The 20,959-nt window shown below is 35.7% G+C and overlaps 1 protein-coding gene across 2 annotated transcripts in view; it reads right to left on the reverse strand.

Annotated features, from left to right (window-relative positions):
* The window catches only part of MYBPC1 (myosin binding protein C1), a 79,227-nt gene that overhangs the window by 23,215 nt on the left and 35,053 nt on the right, over nt 1-20,959 (reverse strand). For both annotated transcript variants that reach the window (XM_045553126.1, XM_045553125.1), the window contains 11 exons: nt 20,629-20,685; nt 15,025-15,191; nt 13,167-13,299; nt 11,409-11,533; nt 10,393-10,498; nt 9,236-9,402; nt 7,294-7,456; nt 6,251-6,357; nt 5,793-5,926; nt 1,419-1,578; nt 228-332 (listed from right to left, as the gene is read on the reverse strand). In XM_045553126.1, coding sequence (XP_045409082.1) covers nt 228-332; nt 1,419-1,578; nt 5,793-5,926; nt 6,251-6,357; nt 7,294-7,456; nt 9,236-9,402; nt 10,393-10,498; nt 11,409-11,533; nt 13,167-13,299; nt 15,025-15,191; nt 20,629-20,685 — 1,424 coding nt within the window. The remainder of the gene's footprint in view (nt 1-227; nt 333-1,418; nt 1,579-5,792; nt 5,927-6,250; nt 6,358-7,293; nt 7,457-9,235; nt 9,403-10,392; nt 10,499-11,408; nt 11,534-13,166; nt 13,300-15,024; nt 15,192-20,628; nt 20,686-20,959) is intronic.

Consider the following 20,959-nt stretch of genomic DNA (forward strand, 5'->3'; position numbering starts at 1 on the left):
GTAAATGTCAAGCAGAAAGAGAGAACAGGTAATCGGGTGATATTCATAAGAGCTATTCATATCTCAATTAAGCACAGAGCATACCAAAATATACATATTTCAGGTTGAATGGATATTTAAAGTCACAGTATAGGTTTTCTCCTAAACGCAGTATTTTTTTTTAAGTGTACTCTATACTAATATGCATAAAGACTGGCAGGTACACAGGCGGACTAACATGTAGTTACCTAAGATTGGAGACCCTCCATCGTAGACAGGAGGCTCCCAGTTCATGATGCACCAGTCATCTCCCACCTCTGTCACTTTTGGTGCCACTGGAGGATCTGGGATGTCTGTAGCAGACAAAAAAACAATAGGATGAAATAAAATAAAATAAGAAAGAGAGAGTGCAAAGAAAAGTATTAACAAAAATATGGTTTTTGGTGATAAACAACATAGAAACTGTGATTTCTAAGTACTTTTCCCTGTTCACTGGAATGCACTTAGCAACTAATTTGGGCAAAAAGTCATGCTCAATACGGGATAAAGGAAGGTGAGCCCAATAAAAATAAAAATAATGACAGCTCCAAATCCCTTAAACTTGTGTCACAACGTTACAGAATAAACTCTCCATTGAACCTAAGACTCTTGTTCTTTACCTGGAAAATGATAACTAAGAAATTATTGCCTAAATGCCAGATATGGTGGTGGTGGTGGTGGTGGTTGTTAACTACAAAGTGAACTCCTAGCAGAACTGGATCAGGACTAATTATTGTAAATTTCACATCAGTTGGAAGATTCAAGATGTGGACTGGTAGAAATCCAATTCAGAAATGGCAAGTCACTATGTCTTGTAAATATATGGTTCAATGCCTGATAAAGTGACCTTAGTTTTTGGTCAACTTGAAATATGTCATTTAAGGGAAAACTAAAGTGAAAAGAGGAGATCATGAGACCTTGGAACACTAATAATCTGATACACTCATTTCTATTTGGTTTCAGGCTTTGGAAAAATGTGCTTAGAAAATTGTCTAAGGATCAAGGCAGATCTTACTCCTCTATAAAGATTATAATGTGGGAAATTAGTTAGCAATTGCCTTTCAGTGATGTTTTACAGGGCACCAAAAGGGAATATGACTTTGGAGTCCAAATGGCTGATCTTAGCTATTCATTCCTCCAATGAGAAGTCCTCTAGACAAGAAAAAAGAAGAAAAGGAAAGAGAAAGAAGGAAAGGAAAGGGGAAAAAAGAGAAGGAAAGAAAAGAAAAGAAATGGCATAGGTAGAAAAAGAGAGAAGGTGATTTATAAAACATAGCTGTACTGTGTGTTTCTTTTGTTGGTAGCACAGAGAAGCTGAGACAACCAAGAGCTGGCAAAGTCTGCTCTGAGTCTAGACATGTCGGCTTGATTCCAGAAGTGTATTTACCTAGAGGACTTACCCACCACTTTAATCTTGATGCTTGCATGTGCTTCTCCAGCTTCATTTTTCAGATTTATGTGGTAAACACCAGAGTCATCTCTTTCAGCTACATCAATGACCAGAGTGCTGCTATCAGGGTAAGATTCTGCTCTTATCCGGCCACTGCCCTCCGCAATAGCCTAAGAAGGCGAAAAACAAAATGTGGCATGACCTACACAGCAACAAGGGCTTCTTTAGAGTGCCTTGTAACTTGAGATAGATGTGGTGTTAATGCCTAACACACATTGTCTCAGTTTAATCCTCCCCCATCTCTAATGGCAAAGGTATTATCACACCACTTTACACACGAGGAAACTGAGACTTAACTTGTTCAAGACCACACAGCTAAGAAATAGCAAAACTAGGATTTGACCCCAAAGCCCTAATCACCAACTCTTCCAAGGGAAAGTTGTAGGACTAAAAATACAAGTGCAGAAGTGCCATTCTGGGAGAGGAGTCTCCTTGTATATGAAATTAGAAACACTCAAATTCATCAGGAACCAAACAGTGATTTGTCCATTTCCTTAGAAGTCTTGAAAATTTGAAAATACTGAAAAGGGTTGAAAAGGCTGCAAGACTAATCTTCCACTCAAGTTATTGAATATTGATTTTTCCCTTCCAGCAAAAACATGGAAGAATAAACATCTAATCCCCAAAGTAAAGACAGAGTGAGGTTGAGCCCCCTATTGTATTTTCTTTATTTTACTTTCTTCTTCTTCTTCTTCTATTTTTTACTTCTTTCTTAAACCTGAAATTTAAAGCAGTATTACATTTTTCTGATTCCCAGTTCATATCTTCTATAAGACAATGAGCAGCCAACATAGAAAGAAGAAAAACAGAGAAGGTCAAGGTAATTTAGAAACTAGGTTATTTGCCACTAGCTACTAAGTTAACTGTACTCTTTTGTGTCTGTATTAGACTCATAAGTCTTCAATAACGTAAGATTGTGACAACAGTAAGAATACCTGAAATAATTTTCTTAATTCTTCTACTTTATAATAGAACAAAATTTCTTCATATTAGCCAAATTCTGATGTAAGATTATAAAAGATGTTCTGCTTTGTTTTTACTGTGAAAAGAAAAATACTTGTTTAGGGTAGTGTTATACTATCCACTTCAGTTTCTTATATTTTTTGTTGGTTTGCTTGTTGTGCTATAATTTACGTGGAGTAAAATATATACATTTTAGCTATACAGTTATATGAATTTTGACAAATTTATTCAATTGTGTAATTACCACCTCAATCAAGATGTAGACCATTTCTATCACCTTCAACAGTGTCCCCAAGCTCTTTGGCAATTAACCCACACCCCAAATCCTGGTCTCTGGCAACCATTGGTCTAATATTCATCCCTAGTTTTCCTTTTTTTGAAAATGCCACATAACTGGAATCAAATAGTATGTGGTCTTTTGAATCTGGCATTTTTTCCTTAGCATGATGTTTTTTGGAGTCATCCATGTTGCTGTATGTATTACTAGTACATTCTTTTTTATTGCTGAGTAGTATTCCATTGTATATTTCATGTGCAGTTGGTTCATGTATGTACCAACCATATGTTTGCACAATTGGACTTTTGGGTTGTTTCCAGGTTTTGACAATTATGAACAGAACATCCATAAATGTTCATGTACAGGCTTTTATGTAGACATATGTCTTCATTTCTCTTGGGTGGATAACTAGAAATGACATCATAGAGTTGTATAGAAAGAGTATGTTTAACATTATGAAAAACTACCAAACTATTTTCCAAAGTGGTTGTACCATTTTACATTCCCACAAGTGATATACAAGAACTTAGCTGTTCCATCCTTGTCAGAATTTGGTATTGTCAATTTTTACAGTGTTTTTTAAAAAATGACTTTTAAAAAATACTTTTTTAGGCTATGTGTGGTGGCTCACACCTGTAATCCCAGCACTTGGGGAGGCCAAGGCTAAGGATCACTTGAGGCCAGGAGTTTGAGACTAGCCTGGGCAACATAGTGAGACCCCATCTCTAAAAAAATAAAATAAAATAAAAAATTAGCCAGGCATGGTTGCACACATCTGTAGTCCCAGTTCCTTGGGAGGCTGGAGCAGGAGGGTTGCCTGAGCTCAGGAGCTCGAGGTTACAGTGAGCTATGATTGGGCCACTGCACTCCAGCCTGGGTGACCAGAGTGAGACCCTGTCTCAAAAAAAAACAAAAAACAAAAAACAAAAAACTTTTTTAGTCTACATTCTTTCACTTAGCATAATTATTTTGAGCTTCACCCATGTTCTTGCATATGTCAGTAATTCATTTCTTTTTATTGCTGAGTAGTCATCCATTGTATGAATACACTCCAATTTGTTATTCATTCACCTGTTGATGAACATTTGGGTTGTTTTCAGCTTTTGGATATTATAAATAAAGCTACTATGAATGTTCGTTCTAGTGGATTTTTCCTTTGTCAATTGCACTGGATTTTCTATGTTAATAATCATGTCATCTGCAAATAAGACAGTTTTACTTCTTCCTTTCTAATATGGATGTATTTTATTCTTTTTCTTCCCAGGCTGTCAAGTACAATGTTGAATACAAATGGTGAGAGTGGACATCTTCTTTCTCTTCTTCTTGATCTTAGAGGGAAAGCATTTATTCTTTCACTATTAAGTATGATGACAGCAGTAAGATTTTCATGGATGTCTTTTATCATGTTGAGGAGGTTTCTTTTACTTCCTAGTTTGCTAAGAGAATTGCATTAGGAATGAAAGTTGGATTTTGTCAAAGTTTTTGCTGTGTCTATTGAGAGGGCTGTATTTTTCTACTTGTTAATATCATGAGTTATATTAATTGACTTCTAAATTTTGAAGTAACTTTGCGGTTCCTGGGATAAACCCCTCTTTGTCACAATATATTATTCTTTTTATACATTGTTGGATTTGATTTGCTAAATTTTGTTTAGATTTTTTCATCTATGTTCATGAGTGATACTGGTTTATAGTTTTCTCTTCGTGTAATGTCTTTCTCTGGTTTTACTATAAGGGTAATACTGACCTTAAAGAATGAGTTGGGAAATATTCCTTGTTGCCTCTTTTTCAATTTTCTAAAAGAGTTTATGAAGAATTGGTATTATTTCTTCTTAAATGTTTCTTATAACTCTCTAGTAAAGCCATCTAGACCTGGAGTTTTCTTTGTGAAATATTTTTAACTACAAATTCCATTTCTTTAATACATACAGGGCAATTCAGTACTGATTTAGCAGCATTCCATGCATCTGATATGTTGTGTGTTCATAAATATTTTCTAATTTACCTTGTGATGTCTTCTTTGATCCATGAGTTACTTAGAAATGTGTTATTTAGGTTCCAAATACTTGGAAATTTTTTTTTTTTTTTTTTTTTTAGATAGAGTCTTGCTCTGTTGCCTGGGCTACAGTGCCGTGGCATCAGCCTAGCTCACAGCAACCTCAAACTCCTGGGCTCAAGCAATCCTTCTGCTTCAGCCTCCCGAGTAGCTGGGACTACAGGCATGCGCCTCCATGCTCAGCTAACTTTATATATATCTTTAGTTGTCCAGCTAATTTCTTTCTATTTTTAGTAGAGATGGGGTCTCACTCTTGCTCAGGCTGGTCTCAAACTCCTGACCTTGAGCGATCCTCCCACCTCGGCCTCCCAGAGTACTAGGATTACAGACGTGAGCCACAAATCTGATTCCTTTTACTCAATTCTGGTCAAAAGGAAGAGTCTCACATCTGATTTTTAAATGTAAAACTTTTTTTATAGGAAGCCACAGGGTCACTCTTGAGCTGGCACTACTCTTAATTTATTTTTTTCCTCCTCACTCACTCAGCCCCAGCCACGCTGGCTTTCCTTCTGTTCCTCCAACAGGCCAGGCTCATTTTCTCCCCTTGGCCTTTGCACTTGTATTGCCTCCACCTGGAAATCTCTTCTTTTTGATCTTCGCATAATGGGTTCCTCATTGTCCTTCACAGAGGCTGCCATGGACAGTGCAGCCACTTGCTATCATATCATTCTCTTTTATGATCTTCATAGCACTTCTTACAATCCACAGTGATTCTGTTCATTTATTTATTTAATAATCCATTGGCTACTTCTCTTCCATCCCACCCCTGGCACCCATTGAATAAAAGATGAGACCTTGTTCACTGTACATAAAAATATGTTTGGCCACATAACTGGTAGTCAGAAATATTAATATAAAAAGTAAACAAATGATTATCAGATTTGCCTGAAAATCAGTTATCTTTTCTTTCTCAAAGAATTACATTTGTGTTGCACTCCTGTATGTTTATTTGCCTTCTGCCTTCATCTGAATAGGGAGGGCAGTGTGTGTGTGTGTGTGTGCGCGCGCGCGCGTGTGTGTAGAACAAACCTTATCTGCTCGGCTCCATATGGCTTTAGGAGGTGGTTCTCCAGAGATCGGGATCTCAAGCCGAAGCTTGTTTCCTGCAATCACTGTCACTGTATTGTCAGCATCAAGACCATCCAGGATGATCTTAGGAGGATCTGGAATATTAAGCGTGGCCTTCGTTATTTATTAGACAGTCATTTCTATGTGAATACTGGGGCTAGTGCTTAGCTAGTATGTTGGTAGCAACCAATATTTTATCTAGTCAAAAAGAATAGAAGAGGGGTTGAGGCAGTTGGTGTGTGGCACCTTACAAAAACCATTTTATTGTAAGACTTAAGAGTAAACTATTTATAATTAGAAATTAATACCAATTGAGGTAATTTTTCTTTAAATATCATAGTTTTGAATACATTATAATTCCATGGTAAGCAAAAACAAATAAGAACACAACTATGCAATGACTTATTTTATCTACTCACCAACAACATGAACTTTGGCAGGCAAAGTAATAGAGTAGGCATCTGGTGCAAATACATAATCACCTTCATCTTCAGTGAGAGCATTGGCTATCACTAACTTGTGGATTCTAAGGAAACAAGAAAAATATATCTCTAAGACTCTGCAAAGATTTAGATTACATATGACCCAAACTGAAGAGACACCTGGATTTTATCTGACTATCTTGTGTAGTGCAGGAGGGACAGGGAAAGGAAAGATATGAAGCCTTAATGATCTTATTTATTGATCCAAATTAAATCTCAATTTTGGACTATATGAAATTATCTCTACAAATATAATCTGCTTATTATGTATGCAAGAGTCTGTTATTCCTTTTTTTATGTTATAACTTTAAAAAGGCTAAAATAGCATATATCAATAATACAATACTTTAAGATTCAAGAGATTACCAAGAATAACCTTGATTTTGGCTTTATATGCCAAACTGTAAGAGCAACAGTCCTTAACTTTATAGGGGTTATGAACCAGCGAATATCTGGCAGACACTATGGATCCTCTCTTTGTAGAAAGTATGTACACATGAAATTTTCTCACAATTTCAGAGGATTTATGGGGCTCCCTGAAGTCTATTCCTGATATCCTAAGAGTCCACAGATCCAAGGATAAACCCTTGCCTTAGATCTTTTGTCTAGGATATTATGAACCCTACCCAAAAAAAGATTCGTCACGTGACACTTCTTGGTTAGAGACAATTAATCCATTTGACCAGGTCCTCAACTAGAATTTAGTATCATTCCTCTAATTTCATGTTTAGGAGGAAAAAAACCATCAATGGGTTTTGAGCAGACAGAGCACCATGGTGTGGTGTGCAGATACAGGATCTCGAGTAGGACATGCTGGACAACAGAAATCCTACATTCTTGCTGGTTAGAAACAAAGACCCAAAAATAGATCGTCTCCCTATGGCTACTCTCTAAATATCCTCACCAAATATACAATTAAGACAGTGGAGAGAGTGGAGAGGGAGGCCAACCCTCACTTGTGAGTCACCGGGATTGCTTACCTTCCCTTGTGAACAATCTTTAGACGGTCACTCTCCTGAACAGGCAGACCATTTTTAGTCCATTTTCCTGGTATATGTTCAGAGATTTCACACTTCAAGCAGATTTCTTTTCCAATATTTACAGTCTGATCAGTCAGAGGGGTCAAAATCTTCAGAGGTTTCACTATGAAAATGATAGACCGTCACAAGTGCCAAACCCAAACTCTAGACTGGCCAACATGGTGGCATTTCACAATGGTACACTCAGTTCTACTATAATGCTGGTTTTGAAAATAAGAATTTGTACCAATGCAATTGATTTATTAGAGGACAATTTCACATTTGATTATGCATGATTTCATTCCTTAGAAAAACTAAGTGAATGCAGAAAACTGCACCCCATGTTACTGAGCCAGCTAGGAACACACAAAATACACAGATGGATCCCTTGAACATCCATCAGCTACCTCAGTTCACTAGTGGGATGTGAGCCACACCCATTCACATCTGTGGTTACAACTAGCCGTTTGATTTCAAATAATCCTTCTACTATTTCACAGTAGCTCACAAGCTACAACACTCCCAGAAGCACCACTTCCACAAGCAAATTTCAGGTCTTTTTGAAGGTAAGTGCCATATTGATAGTAGTATTATTAACCATTAACTGTGCTATTGTTTTTTATTAGGTTCTTTTTTTTTTTTTTTTTTTTGAGACAGAGTCTCACTCTGTTGCCCGGGCTAGAGTGAGTGCTGTGGCATCAGCCTAGCTCACAGCAACCTCAAACTCCTGGGCTTAAGCGATCCTACTGCCTCAGCCTCCCAAGTAGCTGGGACTACAGGCATGCGCCACCATGCCGAGCTAATTTTTTCTATATATTTTTAGTTGGCCAGATAATTTCTTTCTATTTTTAGTAGAGACAGGGTCTTGCTCTTGCTCAGGTTGGTCTCGAACTCCTGACCTTGAGCGATCCACCTGCCTCGGCCTCCCAGAGTGCTAGGATTACAGGCGTGAGCCACCGTGCCCAGCCTTTATTAGGTTCTTATCTTACTTTTTTAATGTGTTGCTGACAAAGTTCTTGAGTGTTGTGCCAATGACCCCATTTCCTCTATAAACCATGGGTTTTTATTGCATAACTTTGCATAATATAATAATTTTTAGAAAGTCATATGTGGCATTATAGCAGAACTGACTGTAATTGCCTTGAATGGGTACAAATATCAGATAAGGATTTGCCTATGGTTGAAAAACTTTCTGATGTTAAACTAAAATGGCCACAGTTGTAACATAAGGAGTGCACTGAGATTGCTTCCGAATAATGCAATGATTATATTATACGAACAGCAACGGGACTAAGAAAGATAGAAACAAGATTTCTGCTGTTTGTATTACCAATCATCCTGAGATATTTGCTATTTTAATTTTCATAGCCAACTGGGAGAAATTCTGCTATTGATAACTGACTACTACTTGAGGGCATTTGGGGAAGTACATTGATTCTCTGATGCCTTGGAAGCCTATTAACAAATTAGCTCTTAAACAATCTTCTCAATTGAGCTCCTTTGGTTTGAATAATTTCTTTACACCAAATGTAATTGCAGATTATTGGGTGTTTCTTTAATGAATAGATAGCAAATACTATCAGGATTTGATACCATTACTGAAGTATTTACCACCTATTTATATGGTTTTGAGATTATAACCATTTGGGTAATTTTTCTAGTGGGTGATTTTTATACTTTCTCCCAAGTATGGATGCTCTACTATTAAACAGAGTAGTTGATTCCTTTCTCAGAGACTCAGGCTGATCTGACATAGACACTCAGCTAGAAAGAAATCTATTTTACGTACTTAAAACTACTACAAGTAGAAATCAAATAGATTGTAACTTTCCTAGAACTGGATTAACAAACACAACCTCATTAGTAAGCCAACTCAGAAGACGTCTGAAGAAGTCTTACTTACAGTCAACACTAAGCTTAGCAGAAGACTGTCCTCCTGTTGTCATCACTGAATATTCTGCTGTGTCAGCTTTTGTTGCTCCTTCTATGATCAAAATGTGTTTTTTGCCCTCACGTTTAATTCGGTATCTTGATTTTGGACCAGGGATGATCTCTTCACCATTCTTAAACCTGAGTTAAAATGAATTACGAAAAAGTTTTATGAAACATCTTTCAGGAAACAGACATTGTTGATCTTGTTTATTGCTATATTGCAGTGTTCTGCAGAGTTTCTGGAAGATACCAGAGACAAAAGAACTATTTGTTGAATTAAAGAATGCATGAGTCAATCAATCTATCTATCAATAGATTCATAACATAACAAGTATTGTCTATGAAATTATGTTAAAAGAACATGATCCACTTCCTACTCAAAACCAGTCAGATGCAGCTCCTAAGAGTGGCTATTATCCACATTTGGGCTCTCGAAGCACACTAGTGAGAATAGTCTCATTTAATGCATTTTAAAGATAACTATCGTTGTGGATTAGAATGAACAATCTACTCTGTACCTGTAGTAGAGATAATCTGTAATCCTGCTACAAATCCTGCTATGCAATTTACTATACTTTTCAACATAACAATTCATCTTAAGATTTTAAGTCTTCTAGTTTTAATTTTGAGGTTACTCACAAGAAACCTATGAAAACAGTCCCCACTTGACCAAAAAAAGAAAAAAGCTTTTATTTTTAAAAGCAATTGGTGATTCTTAATCTAAAATATTTTTTTCTGAGATACCGTAACAACAAAGTCACTAGGGATTAAATGAAAAATATATAAATATGTTTTCCCATGTAAGTTGCCAGTATGGCATAATGAGAAGGAGCCTGGTAGATGCTCTGGAGTCAAACAGACCTGGGGAAACCTGAGTCATCCATTTATCAGTGAGTGCCTACTTCCCTGCATGCTTACCCATATGGATTTCTGGATCTCTTTTTTTAGTCTCATAAATGGAAAACACCTAGTATCTTAGTATACTTTTTGTTATCACCTCTACTAACACAAATGAGGTTGAGCTTCTTTTCATATGCTTAAAAGTCATTTATATTTCCTGTTCTATCAACTATAAAGGTACATTTTTTGTCTACTAAAAAATGAACAGACCTCAGGAAGGCTATTTACCATTTTACATTGGCATCATCTTCAGACACCTCACATTCTAATTCCACTCTCTCCCCACAGTAAGCAGTTGTATCTTCCAGCTGTTTGGTCACCATAATTGGAGGTTCTAATATGAAAAAAGAAGAAATAAGAGTCATTAACTATCCAAAGCGTACCCCATGAGCCCTGATTTATTCACAGATGAAAAACCACATTAAAAAAGTATCATCTATGGTTCACAAGGTAGTAGGCAGTAGGTGAGTGTGTGTGTTTTTTTTTTTTTTTAAATGTCTGTTCTTGGCAAAGTAAATAGCTGACAACCCTGGCTAAATTCTCCCAATTTTCTCAGAACTCCCCAAATCATATAAATTACTGTTCTGGAGAGTAGACAAAATACGTATCAAATATCTTTCTTTTAGTAAATAAGATACCAGGTGGTAGACATTTCTGATGAGGGAGAATGTATAACACTCAAATTCTTTAATTCTGGTTCTAGATGGATGATAGAGATTTCAGAGTTCAGATTTCTCATAAATAAGTGAGATGTGGCTTCATTCACAGCCTCCAGCTCTCTTTGTAATGGCTTAGTAAATGATGGTCTTTAATGTGCTTGGTGCCAACCACTTACTAATGAAGCTCGTTTCAATAGAAATCCATTTGTGATCAGTGAGTGCGCGAAACGAGTATTATCCAGTGAAGTCTGTTGGGTTTCAGAAGCTATAACTAGAATAAGTGTTTTGCAGAATAGTACTTGGCTTGAGTCAAAACCATGAAACCTTTTTATTCAGCAGTTTTTTCTCCCCTTGGCTTTTCTAGTCTTCAACAAACCTGAAAACCGGACAGGACACATGATACCTGCCAGTGTAGAGGACCCTGAATGCTAAGCCCACCTAACACCCAAGCCAGACCGTTGCTGGAGGTACTATTACCTCTGCTCTGGAGCTGAAGAGCTCACCTAGGTACTTTCATTGTGATCATTACCCCTGGGAGAAGGAGCCGAGGGCTCCTGGTGACTGCAGTAAGGGACTTCATTTTACCTCTGACAAAGAGCTCAGTGGAACATTTCTCATCTCCAGCTGTCACGTAATACTCCGAATCATCTGTCAGCGCACAGTTATTGATAAACATGATTCTTTCACAACCTTTGTGTTCAAAAATATATCTGTTTTAAATAGGAGGAAGATAAACAGTCTGTGAACTTGATTTTATTCTTTTCTTTATTGCCAGCAAATTTAGCTTATAATTTGGTAATGTTTGAAAGTCAAGGACATAATTTTGATCTGCCATTTAGGTAGCATATCTTATATAGTTTAACATCAAACAATAACCAATTTTAATCTTTATAATACATAGTCCATATGCATATTTATATATAATATTTAATTTCTGCTATAATTTTCTTTTATATAAGGTTTTTATTTCAAATATAAATCAGTACTCACATACTTATTGTTTAAACTTTTTAACCCACTGCCGAAAAGTAGAGTTGGCTGAAGATGTCAGAGAGATTTTTAACTCTGTACATTCTTTAAACAACCAATTCATGTACTTTATAGATGAGCAGAGACTTGATCTTATTCATTGACATATATTTCATTCATTGCCTAGCCCAGTGATACAGTAGATTTTTGGAGGTGAATACATGATTATATAATTTAAGCAATGATATGACCTCAATTACTAATACATGCACTAATTCTATAGAATGTGATGTTTTCTTAAATGAGCTTAAAAACTGGTGCTATCAATCACAGTCACATCTACTAAGAAAGAATTGAATATTTGCAAACAGAAAACTAGAAGCCGAGATCATGAAATTTCATTATCGGTGACCTAGATTATGGAGGAACACACTAGGGGATTATAATAGACTAGTTTTCTAGTTTGGTTTGAGAATCTGGTTTGAGAATTTTCAAATTGAAGACTTCAAGGACAAAATATTAAACAACATTTTCTAAGTAAAGATAACCAATTAAAATTATGCTTTTGGTAAATTCAGGCCATCTTCAAGGAGTTTTTATAACAGGTATAAACATCATCCCGAAGTCACTCTTTTGGCATGACCACATTAAGAAACTGGAAACCACCTAATTGTACTCCAGAAGTGACGGCTTTCCAGGATTAAAGTCTTTTATAAATGTTTACGTGGCTCCTGTTAACTTAAAAAAAATATATTGGAGTTGAAAATCTCTCAGGCTGAGGGGGATCTCTGTAAAGTAGTTTCATAATAGACTAGAGATACTATCAGACATCAGGGATTAGTCTGTCTTTAGCCTGTCTCCTTTATTTGGGAGAGGGCCAAGATATAATAAAACACAGGCTTAGATCTGTATTTCATCAGATCTCAACATTAAATAGTTCTATTCAGATGCAATATTATGAGTAAGTGCTCAAAACACTACCTGAATTGAATATAGAAGATATTCAACCATTATGGAATATAGATGCTATTTTGGGAAAACAAAAGTCATCTAAGTATAAAGTGTGATTCCCAGTTGGCATATCAAATATGTATTTCGAATTATTTTAAAATTTTATTTTAAAAAATTAGAAGTTTGGCAAAGCTCTGAAATAATTACATATAACCTGTAGCTACACAAAACCATAACTGGGAATCACTTGAAATAGTTTGTATATAAATATAAAACAAGGTTTAGTTTATATAGCACTATAATTTTAATGATTCCAAAATACATAAAAAGTGATTTAAATTTTTACTCTCCCTCCATATGATTTTGTATTATAAAGATTATTTACTGTATAGTTATTACTGATTATTTGCAAAGCCCACTTACTTTGTACTGGGTCGAATTTCTTGCCCATTTTTATACCATTTCACCTCCAGCTTTGGATCTGCCAGTTCCACAACAAACCTTACTCTGCCACCTTTATCAACCTGATATGCAGGATCAAGAATTTTTGCAAAAGCTGGTAGAATAAAAGAAGCAAAATACGTTAATATGTGCATACGTACACTATGATTTTAAATAGTCAATAAATGTATGATAACCTAAAAACAAATGAAAATATGACTCCCAGAGAAGAAAAACCTTCCAAATTATCCTTTTTATTTAGAATTCTGTGTTAATTTATATACAATAAAATGGTTTTAAAATTGAAAGAAAAATTTAAAAATTGAAATGTTTTTGGAATAAACATAAGAAAAGAATAACTGAAGGAGCTTTAAAAATGACCTGATTCTTCAGGGAATGTACAAATATAAAGCGTCCAAATTAAATTGAACTTTAAGAACAAGTTTATTCTCCTAGCACGATTACTACGGGGTTCATTGATATTATTTCTGTACTTCTATGTCACAGTTTTTTTAAATCATAGAATTTATAAGCTTAGTAGATTCATAAGATCAAATTAAATGCCTTTGAATAATTGAAATAGTAGACTTATCAAAATTTCTGTACTGTGGAAACTTGACCAAATAGTGGCATTTTTAGAACACCCCTGCATATATGGTTAGGAACTCAGGATTGCCAAACATTTTAAATAACATAAAACATATATATATATATTGTCATTGAAAGGTCCTAAACAGAGGTAGTTAACTTCTTTTTTTCATTTAATATTTTTTTTTCTGATTTTAAAGATAATAATTCCCATTTAGACAGCTTGGAAAATACATGTAAGTGTGAAATGCTTGTGAAATGTTGTCATGCTTGTATTTCCATCATCCCAACCTGATTATACTATTGCTTAAACAAGCTAATTTTCTCATATTTTAACAAGATAAAATAAGAACTAACTTAAAAAAAAAGTTATCTATCACATACCTTAAAACACGAATTCAGAACTAAGTGATAAGAATAAGAAAGGCCGGCCTGGGGAAAAGAGATGTCACCTGGCACCCTGGCATTCCCATGTTTGTGACTATACAGTTCCTGATACCTCCTGAAATACAACTTCAGGAATTCCGGGATAATGGAAATGGCTGAGTTATGTAAACAAAACAATAAAACCCTTCCGTCTTTGTCTGAGGCCATTTCTCAATCAATTTACAGGGAAGTTTAGAAATAAAGGGCATATTTTTAAAAGAGGTTGTGAGAGTCTTTAAATTCTATTTGAACATTAACAAAACAAGAAGGGGATAGATATATTACCCCAATGTGTCATAAACCGATAACTGACAATGACCCAGCACAGGAAACTTTGAGGAGCTAATGATCAATTAAAAATATATTTCTTTCTCTTTTTTCTTTCCACTTTTAAAAAGGAATTTAAAACCACAATAAACTGGATCCACTTCAGATATCCAGGGAGCAGCGCAGCTGTTGTACAAAACAGTTTGATAACTGTACTGGGCGTGGGGACTTCACTTCCTCCCTCTGAACTTCCCACGCCCCATCAAATGGGTGGAAGAGTATGATGTTAAGAGACGGAAAATGTACTCTACCTAAGTTAAAAATCAAGAATTTGAGAGCGAGGGAGATCTGCTACCTTAAACCTTCAGAAGCTGTCCGCTACCAGCATAGCCAAAGGTAGCCAACAGGAGCACAAGCCCTGCACTCCCATCCAGCCCCACCCCAAACCCGGTGGGAGACGGAAGGAGCAGGGAATGGGGTTCAGGGTCAAGGCTTTCCAGCGTACAGGACACTCCCCCGCGGCCACGCCCCCCCTTTAATTCCCCAGGGGCGCGCTCACCTGCGCTCTTCTTCTCCACTCTGCGCATGCGCTTGAGCCGCTTGAGCATCCCTCGCAAGTCGGTGATGCCATACTGGAAGGCGATCTTCTCGTACTCGCTGGGGTTGGCGTTCTTCAGCAGCTCCCACACGTCTATCTCGGGTTCTTCCTCCTGCTGCTTCACCTCCCTAAGCGGGGAGAACCATTGCCTAGTTTAGTGGCTGTACTGGCCCTTTAAAGACAAGGATGGTCAGGGTATGACTCTGATTTTTCATTTCAGGGTGAAAAGCTCTGTTTCAAGTCTGAGTACTTAAAAGCCCAGAAGTGAGTCTGCTTGCCTTGCTTAAAGTCTTAGAGAAACTTCCAGATAGTAAAAGATCAACTATGTGCACTTAGAATAACAGTTTCATATTCTTAGTTAAAAATGCAATTTTAGGGAAGGCAAAGGATATCAGGAAATATACTGAAAATATTTTTACTTATTTTCAATTTTAAAATTTAATTACAAGATGAGATTTTGAGACACTTAAGAATGGTTTTCACCTAGGATATGGATACTGAATTCATTTTGAAAAGTGGATTAAGAACTAAAAGATTTAAATACTGGCTTATGAAAGAAAAATGATCTCTTTCTACCTTCATTAATGTACAAACCCCAGCTAAATATGGAGACTGTACAAATACATTTATTTCAAATGTCTCGATTTTGCAAAAGCAGTTTTCCTACCATATTAGTAAATATATGCATTAACCATTTCTGCAGTGTTTTAAATACAAAAAACATTTAAAACTGCCATGAACGTTTTTTTGTTTGTTTTTCATATGCTTTTTGTGGATATTGAAGCTTTTTAAAATAAATTTTTCTTTCCAAATTGACAGGGGAAAAAGAGAATTCTCTCATATTTCATCTTAAAGTACTCTTGAATGTTTTCTAGAAGCAAGTTGGGTGTGAATTATAAAACATAAATGTTGGTCGGGTGCGGGTGGCTCACACCTGCAATCCCATCACTCTGGGAGGCCAAGGTGGATCACTTGAGCTCAGGAGTTTCAGACCAGCCTGAGCAAGAGCAAGACCCTGTCTCTGTAAAAAACAGAAAAATTAGCCAGGTGTGGTGGCTAGTGACATGTGCCTATAGTCCTGGCTATGGGGGAGGCTGAGGCAGGAGGATCACTTGAGCCCAGGAGTTGGAGGTTACAGTGAGCTAGGATGAGGCTACTGTGCTCTAGCCAGGGTGACAGAGTGACACCCTGTCTCAGAAAAACAAAAAACAACCCATGAATGTTAAACTGTAAAGCAAGCAGTTTAGGATTCCATAAACTAGGGGAAAGTAACTTCTTAGGGTGATTATCAAAATTATGACTCCAAATTTTGATCATTGACCAAGGAATGTATAGAATATATAGAGAACATGTACAACTAAAAAAATATAACATTTAAAGTACGCTTGTCTTCTCTTGTTTTAAAACCACAAAATGAAACCAAAACTCAGGAATAAATACTCTAGGAAAAAAGGCTTAGTCAGAATGAATTGATTTACTTCACTGGCTAAATAGTCCTGACTTTAAGGTGTTTTTTTTTTTTTTTTACTATTTTTATCAGGTTAATTTGGAAATGCTACAGTGACTACTTATTATGAGTAATGCTGTTTTGGATATTATTTCCTGGAAAATGGGTCAATATATCTTATACATCAATGTGAAGATGGATTCATGCTATCATATTAGGGAATGATGGGTTACATATGTTTGCATTGTCACATTAATGACACCTGTTTCAGAGTTGCTTCTTTATATCCATATATACTTTGAGAGGGAAATACTGGGTTGTAATCATGGGTAAAGTATATGGGGAGGGGAGGAGAATATAAATATTAACATAGAGTTTAGGGTGGCATTAGGTGAGGGTGACTTCTAAATATCTAATTTCCATTTTACATTGTCATGTAGATCTTTTTGCCCAATGGGATAGGGGGACACTGAAGCAAACCTAGAAAACAGAAGGAAGTGAGAGGTCATTGGTTCACCAGTATTCCTGATGGGAAGGACTGGACAACACCATTAGGAAAATGTGCCTCTAAAAACTCAAGACACAAGTGTTATCTTCACCTTGCTGAAATGATAACTATACCCTTTATTAACATGGGGAAGTTGAAAAATTTAAGAAACTTGTCCTGAGAATTGGAGTATTGGTAATAATTTGTTTGCTACATCCACCAAATCTACTGCCTGAAAACATTCTATGCTTCCAATGCATCCTTTGAATATTTTAGTAGTAAATCTAAGAGAAGGGCAGTTAAGATGAATATGTATATACATATGTATATATTCTCTGTGCAATGTTTTCTCAATCTACTTAATAATGCTCTATTTTTGTTATATTCCAGCTTAAATATAGTCCCCAAACTGGAAATTATGCCATACTTGATTATGTTAAATTTGTATTTTAACCAAGAAGAATTACAGATACACACATTTCAAGTATCCTCTTGACACTGGTGGAAGGATTTAAAGCTATCAAGCTACATATAATTAAAGTAGCTAACAAGAGGCACAAGTCAACACCGAGTCATACTTCGATCTATGGAGGTGAATATTTATATGAAGGAAGCCAGTAATAAAGATCATCATTTTTAGTGTGATTTCTTGAGCCAGTTTTCTTGGTAGATTCATAAAACTGATCATCCTCACTATTTTTTCATTAAAACACCAAGTTATATTGTACTCTACCACATTCCTATCTTACAAAATTTCATAGAAGAACACCAATGACCTCTTCCCTAGTCCTTCCTTTTCTCTCCACCACTTAATTATATCCCAAATTGCAAAAAGCAGCATTTATCTTGTACTGGAATGTGAGGTCAGGCTCTCACCTGTATCGTATTTCTTTAAATCACCTGGAACATAGCTTTACTTACCATGGTGGCTGCACATAACCCTGTCTGCACAGTTAAGTTACAGTGAGGAGAAAAACCCAAATTTCTAAAGGCATCGCTGATTCCTTTCCAAGCCGGGGGAATAGACCTGTATAATGTCCACAGTACTTCCATCTACATCAAAATTTCTATAACTTGATGGTCCTAGTGAATATAGCAGTTATAGAAATTTTATGTGGAATAAAACCTTCAAGTATTTATACAGATCAAATCCCGTAATAGGATGCTGCCCATAAGATTTACTCTGATTTAGCTAATGTCTATTTGACATCAGCTGGCTTTGTTCAGGGCAGGGAGATCTTTTGTTGTACAGAGATGTTGGTCGTAATGATATTTACTCTGACAGGGATTGCCACACACTCTCAGAGGAGTAGAAATGGTAACTGTGTGTCATTACCACAATAAAAACACGTGCAATTCACAAATTAGTAGGAAAACACAACGATTTTTAAAGTTATACTAGTGGATTAGTACAAATGAACACAGTCATAACGTTAACAACAATCTAATTCTGAATCAAAATCATAATTAGGGGATATAAAGAAAATGAGAACTGGAGACATAGTGGCTGCCCATTTTTTAAATGATTTTTTCTTTCGATCATATATTAGATTTCTTTTATTGTAGAACTATTGGTAGAACCAGTCTGTTCTTTTTTCTTTCCTTTTCCTTTTTAATCGGAGTGTAGTACTTAATCTACTGTATCACATTTTTATTGATTGTGTATGCGTATTTTATCTCTTTATGAATATAAGCTCTGAGGCAAAAATGTCCCCTTTCCTTAGTGGAAGTGAATAGTTATACACCAGCCACTGTGAGCCAGGCCTTTTACACTTTTTATTCTCACAATAAGTCTATTAAGTAATTTTTATTCTTCACATTTACAGATGTGGAAACCAAGTCCCAGAGAGGTCATATATGTTGACCAAAGTCACATATTATTAAATGGTACAGTTGAGACTCAAATCTATGTTTTTCTCATTCCCTTTTCCCTCCCACAAATATCCAGTCATCCCTTTTTATGTGCCAGGCACTGAATTTCTTTTCCTCATATCACCTAGCATTATATTTTGCATAAAGAAAGCATTTGGTATTTTCCTGGTTGAGTAAATAATTGCAGGGAGAATAAAAAGCCCTCTTGTCTTCCTAAAATGTCAATTTGTGTTATAAACACAAATTCAGATTTCAAAGTCAGATTCAGGCTGGTACTTGTTACAGGAAATGAGCTGATTCAGAAAAAGGAAACTTGTATTTGAGTCTCTGCCCTGCCTCTAACTCCTGTGTGACATGCGGTAAATCCCTTGACATCTCTGGACCTTGGTTTCTTACCTGTAAAATGAGGAAGAGTAAAGCTCACTTAAGGGCACTTCATATACTATTGCTTTGAATGCATTTGGGGAATTAATATTATTGATACTAAAGATTATTTGAAGTACCCAAAGGAAAAAAGATGTATTTGATACTGCCACAGTCTGTTGAGTGACTAATACCCATCAGTAATTAATAAATCACAGTTGTTAATATTTCTGTTCTCAACCTAAATGTTGAGGGCTGGGGTGAATTTTTCATTCACAGGGTTTTGAATAAAGCCATCCAACTAAACTGAGAATATACACAAGTCTAGTTTATTGTACTTATAACTTGTCGTGAAGCATATTTGTACTTGAGTTCCTTTAATAACCATAGGAAGCACTAAACGTAATTTAAAAATCTGAAAATCTAACTATAAACTGATATTATATGCTGCTAATTTAGAATTGTAATTTTACTTTTTATTCACAAATTTGCTAGATAAAACACAATCCCAGCAAAAATCATTTTTGTTGCTTCTGCACTACAGTAAATATCTAGATATGTATAAAATACATAAAATATTATCTGATTATATAATGTGCATATATATGGACAGAAATCCTATAAAATTATTATGTGCTAAATATCCGTAATGAAATTTTATACATTTTATTGCAAGAGAGAACAATGTCAAGGGAGTGTGATTGAGTGATAATACTAAACATTTATTTCCATTTTATCACTTCTAAAATGCACATTTTTGGGGCATTTTAAACATCTCTGAAATAAGAGTGCATCTTATAATCAATAGTGTATCATAAACCACTTACAATTTTACATAAATGGTTTTTCCATTGCTTAGTGTTTTATAAAATACTGGTGTATCTTAAAAATCAATGGTGTCTTAGACTTGAAGAAATATAGCAAATCATAAATAGTATATTAAAGTAGGTCTGCCTCTTAAAAAAAAATATATATATATATATCTGCAGATTTCTACCAAAATTGTGAAATTGGTTTTTTGGTCAAATAGCAAATAAGGCAGGAGAATGGAGACTTTATTTATCTAATCATGAGAAGGAATCGTGTGTACTGTCTTAGAAGTTTCTCAGTATTTAAGTTTTATGTCTCAGTTTTCAAATCTTCCCATCCCCAACTAAGAAAATATGTGAAGAGTCATGAAACATTAAAAAGAAAGTTTAAAAGCATCAGCTAAAGTCACTGACAGATTAGTATGCAGTTTCTCCTCTTTAGTTGATTCTGTTATATTCCATAAGCAAAACACATTATAAGAAATGAAAAATGCTTTGAAAAGCATCCACTTTAAACTTGACTTCTCTGAGTGGGTGTCTAAAAGATTTCCAGGCCACAGTGCCTCAGTCCATCGCTTGGTTCTCACCTACGTTTCAGGAGACCACTAAAGTCAAGTTCCCCTGCATCCTCTTGACCTTCTCCACTGTCATTAACAAAAGAAAAGCAAATCTGCGTTTAATGCCAAGACATACCCAACAGCTTCCCCCAGACACTCTACATATAACGTATATGCAATTTTGTACCAGCACACCGGGACTAAATCAACACAAACTATTTATTTTCACACAAGTGACATTTTAAGTTTTTGGAGTATGTACTTGTGGAAAAGTAAACATGAGGAGCTTGTGTTACTCTATGATTTCAAGAAGACACATTTTTGAAGATTGCATATATAAAACTGCTTGGATTTGTGTTAA

The sequence above is a fragment of the Lemur catta genome, chromosome 6 (genome assembly GCF_020740605.2).
Source record: "Lemur catta isolate mLemCat1 chromosome 6, mLemCat1.pri, whole genome shotgun sequence".
NCBI classification, from domain to species: Eukaryota; Metazoa; Chordata; class Mammalia; order Primates; family Lemuridae; genus Lemur; species Lemur catta.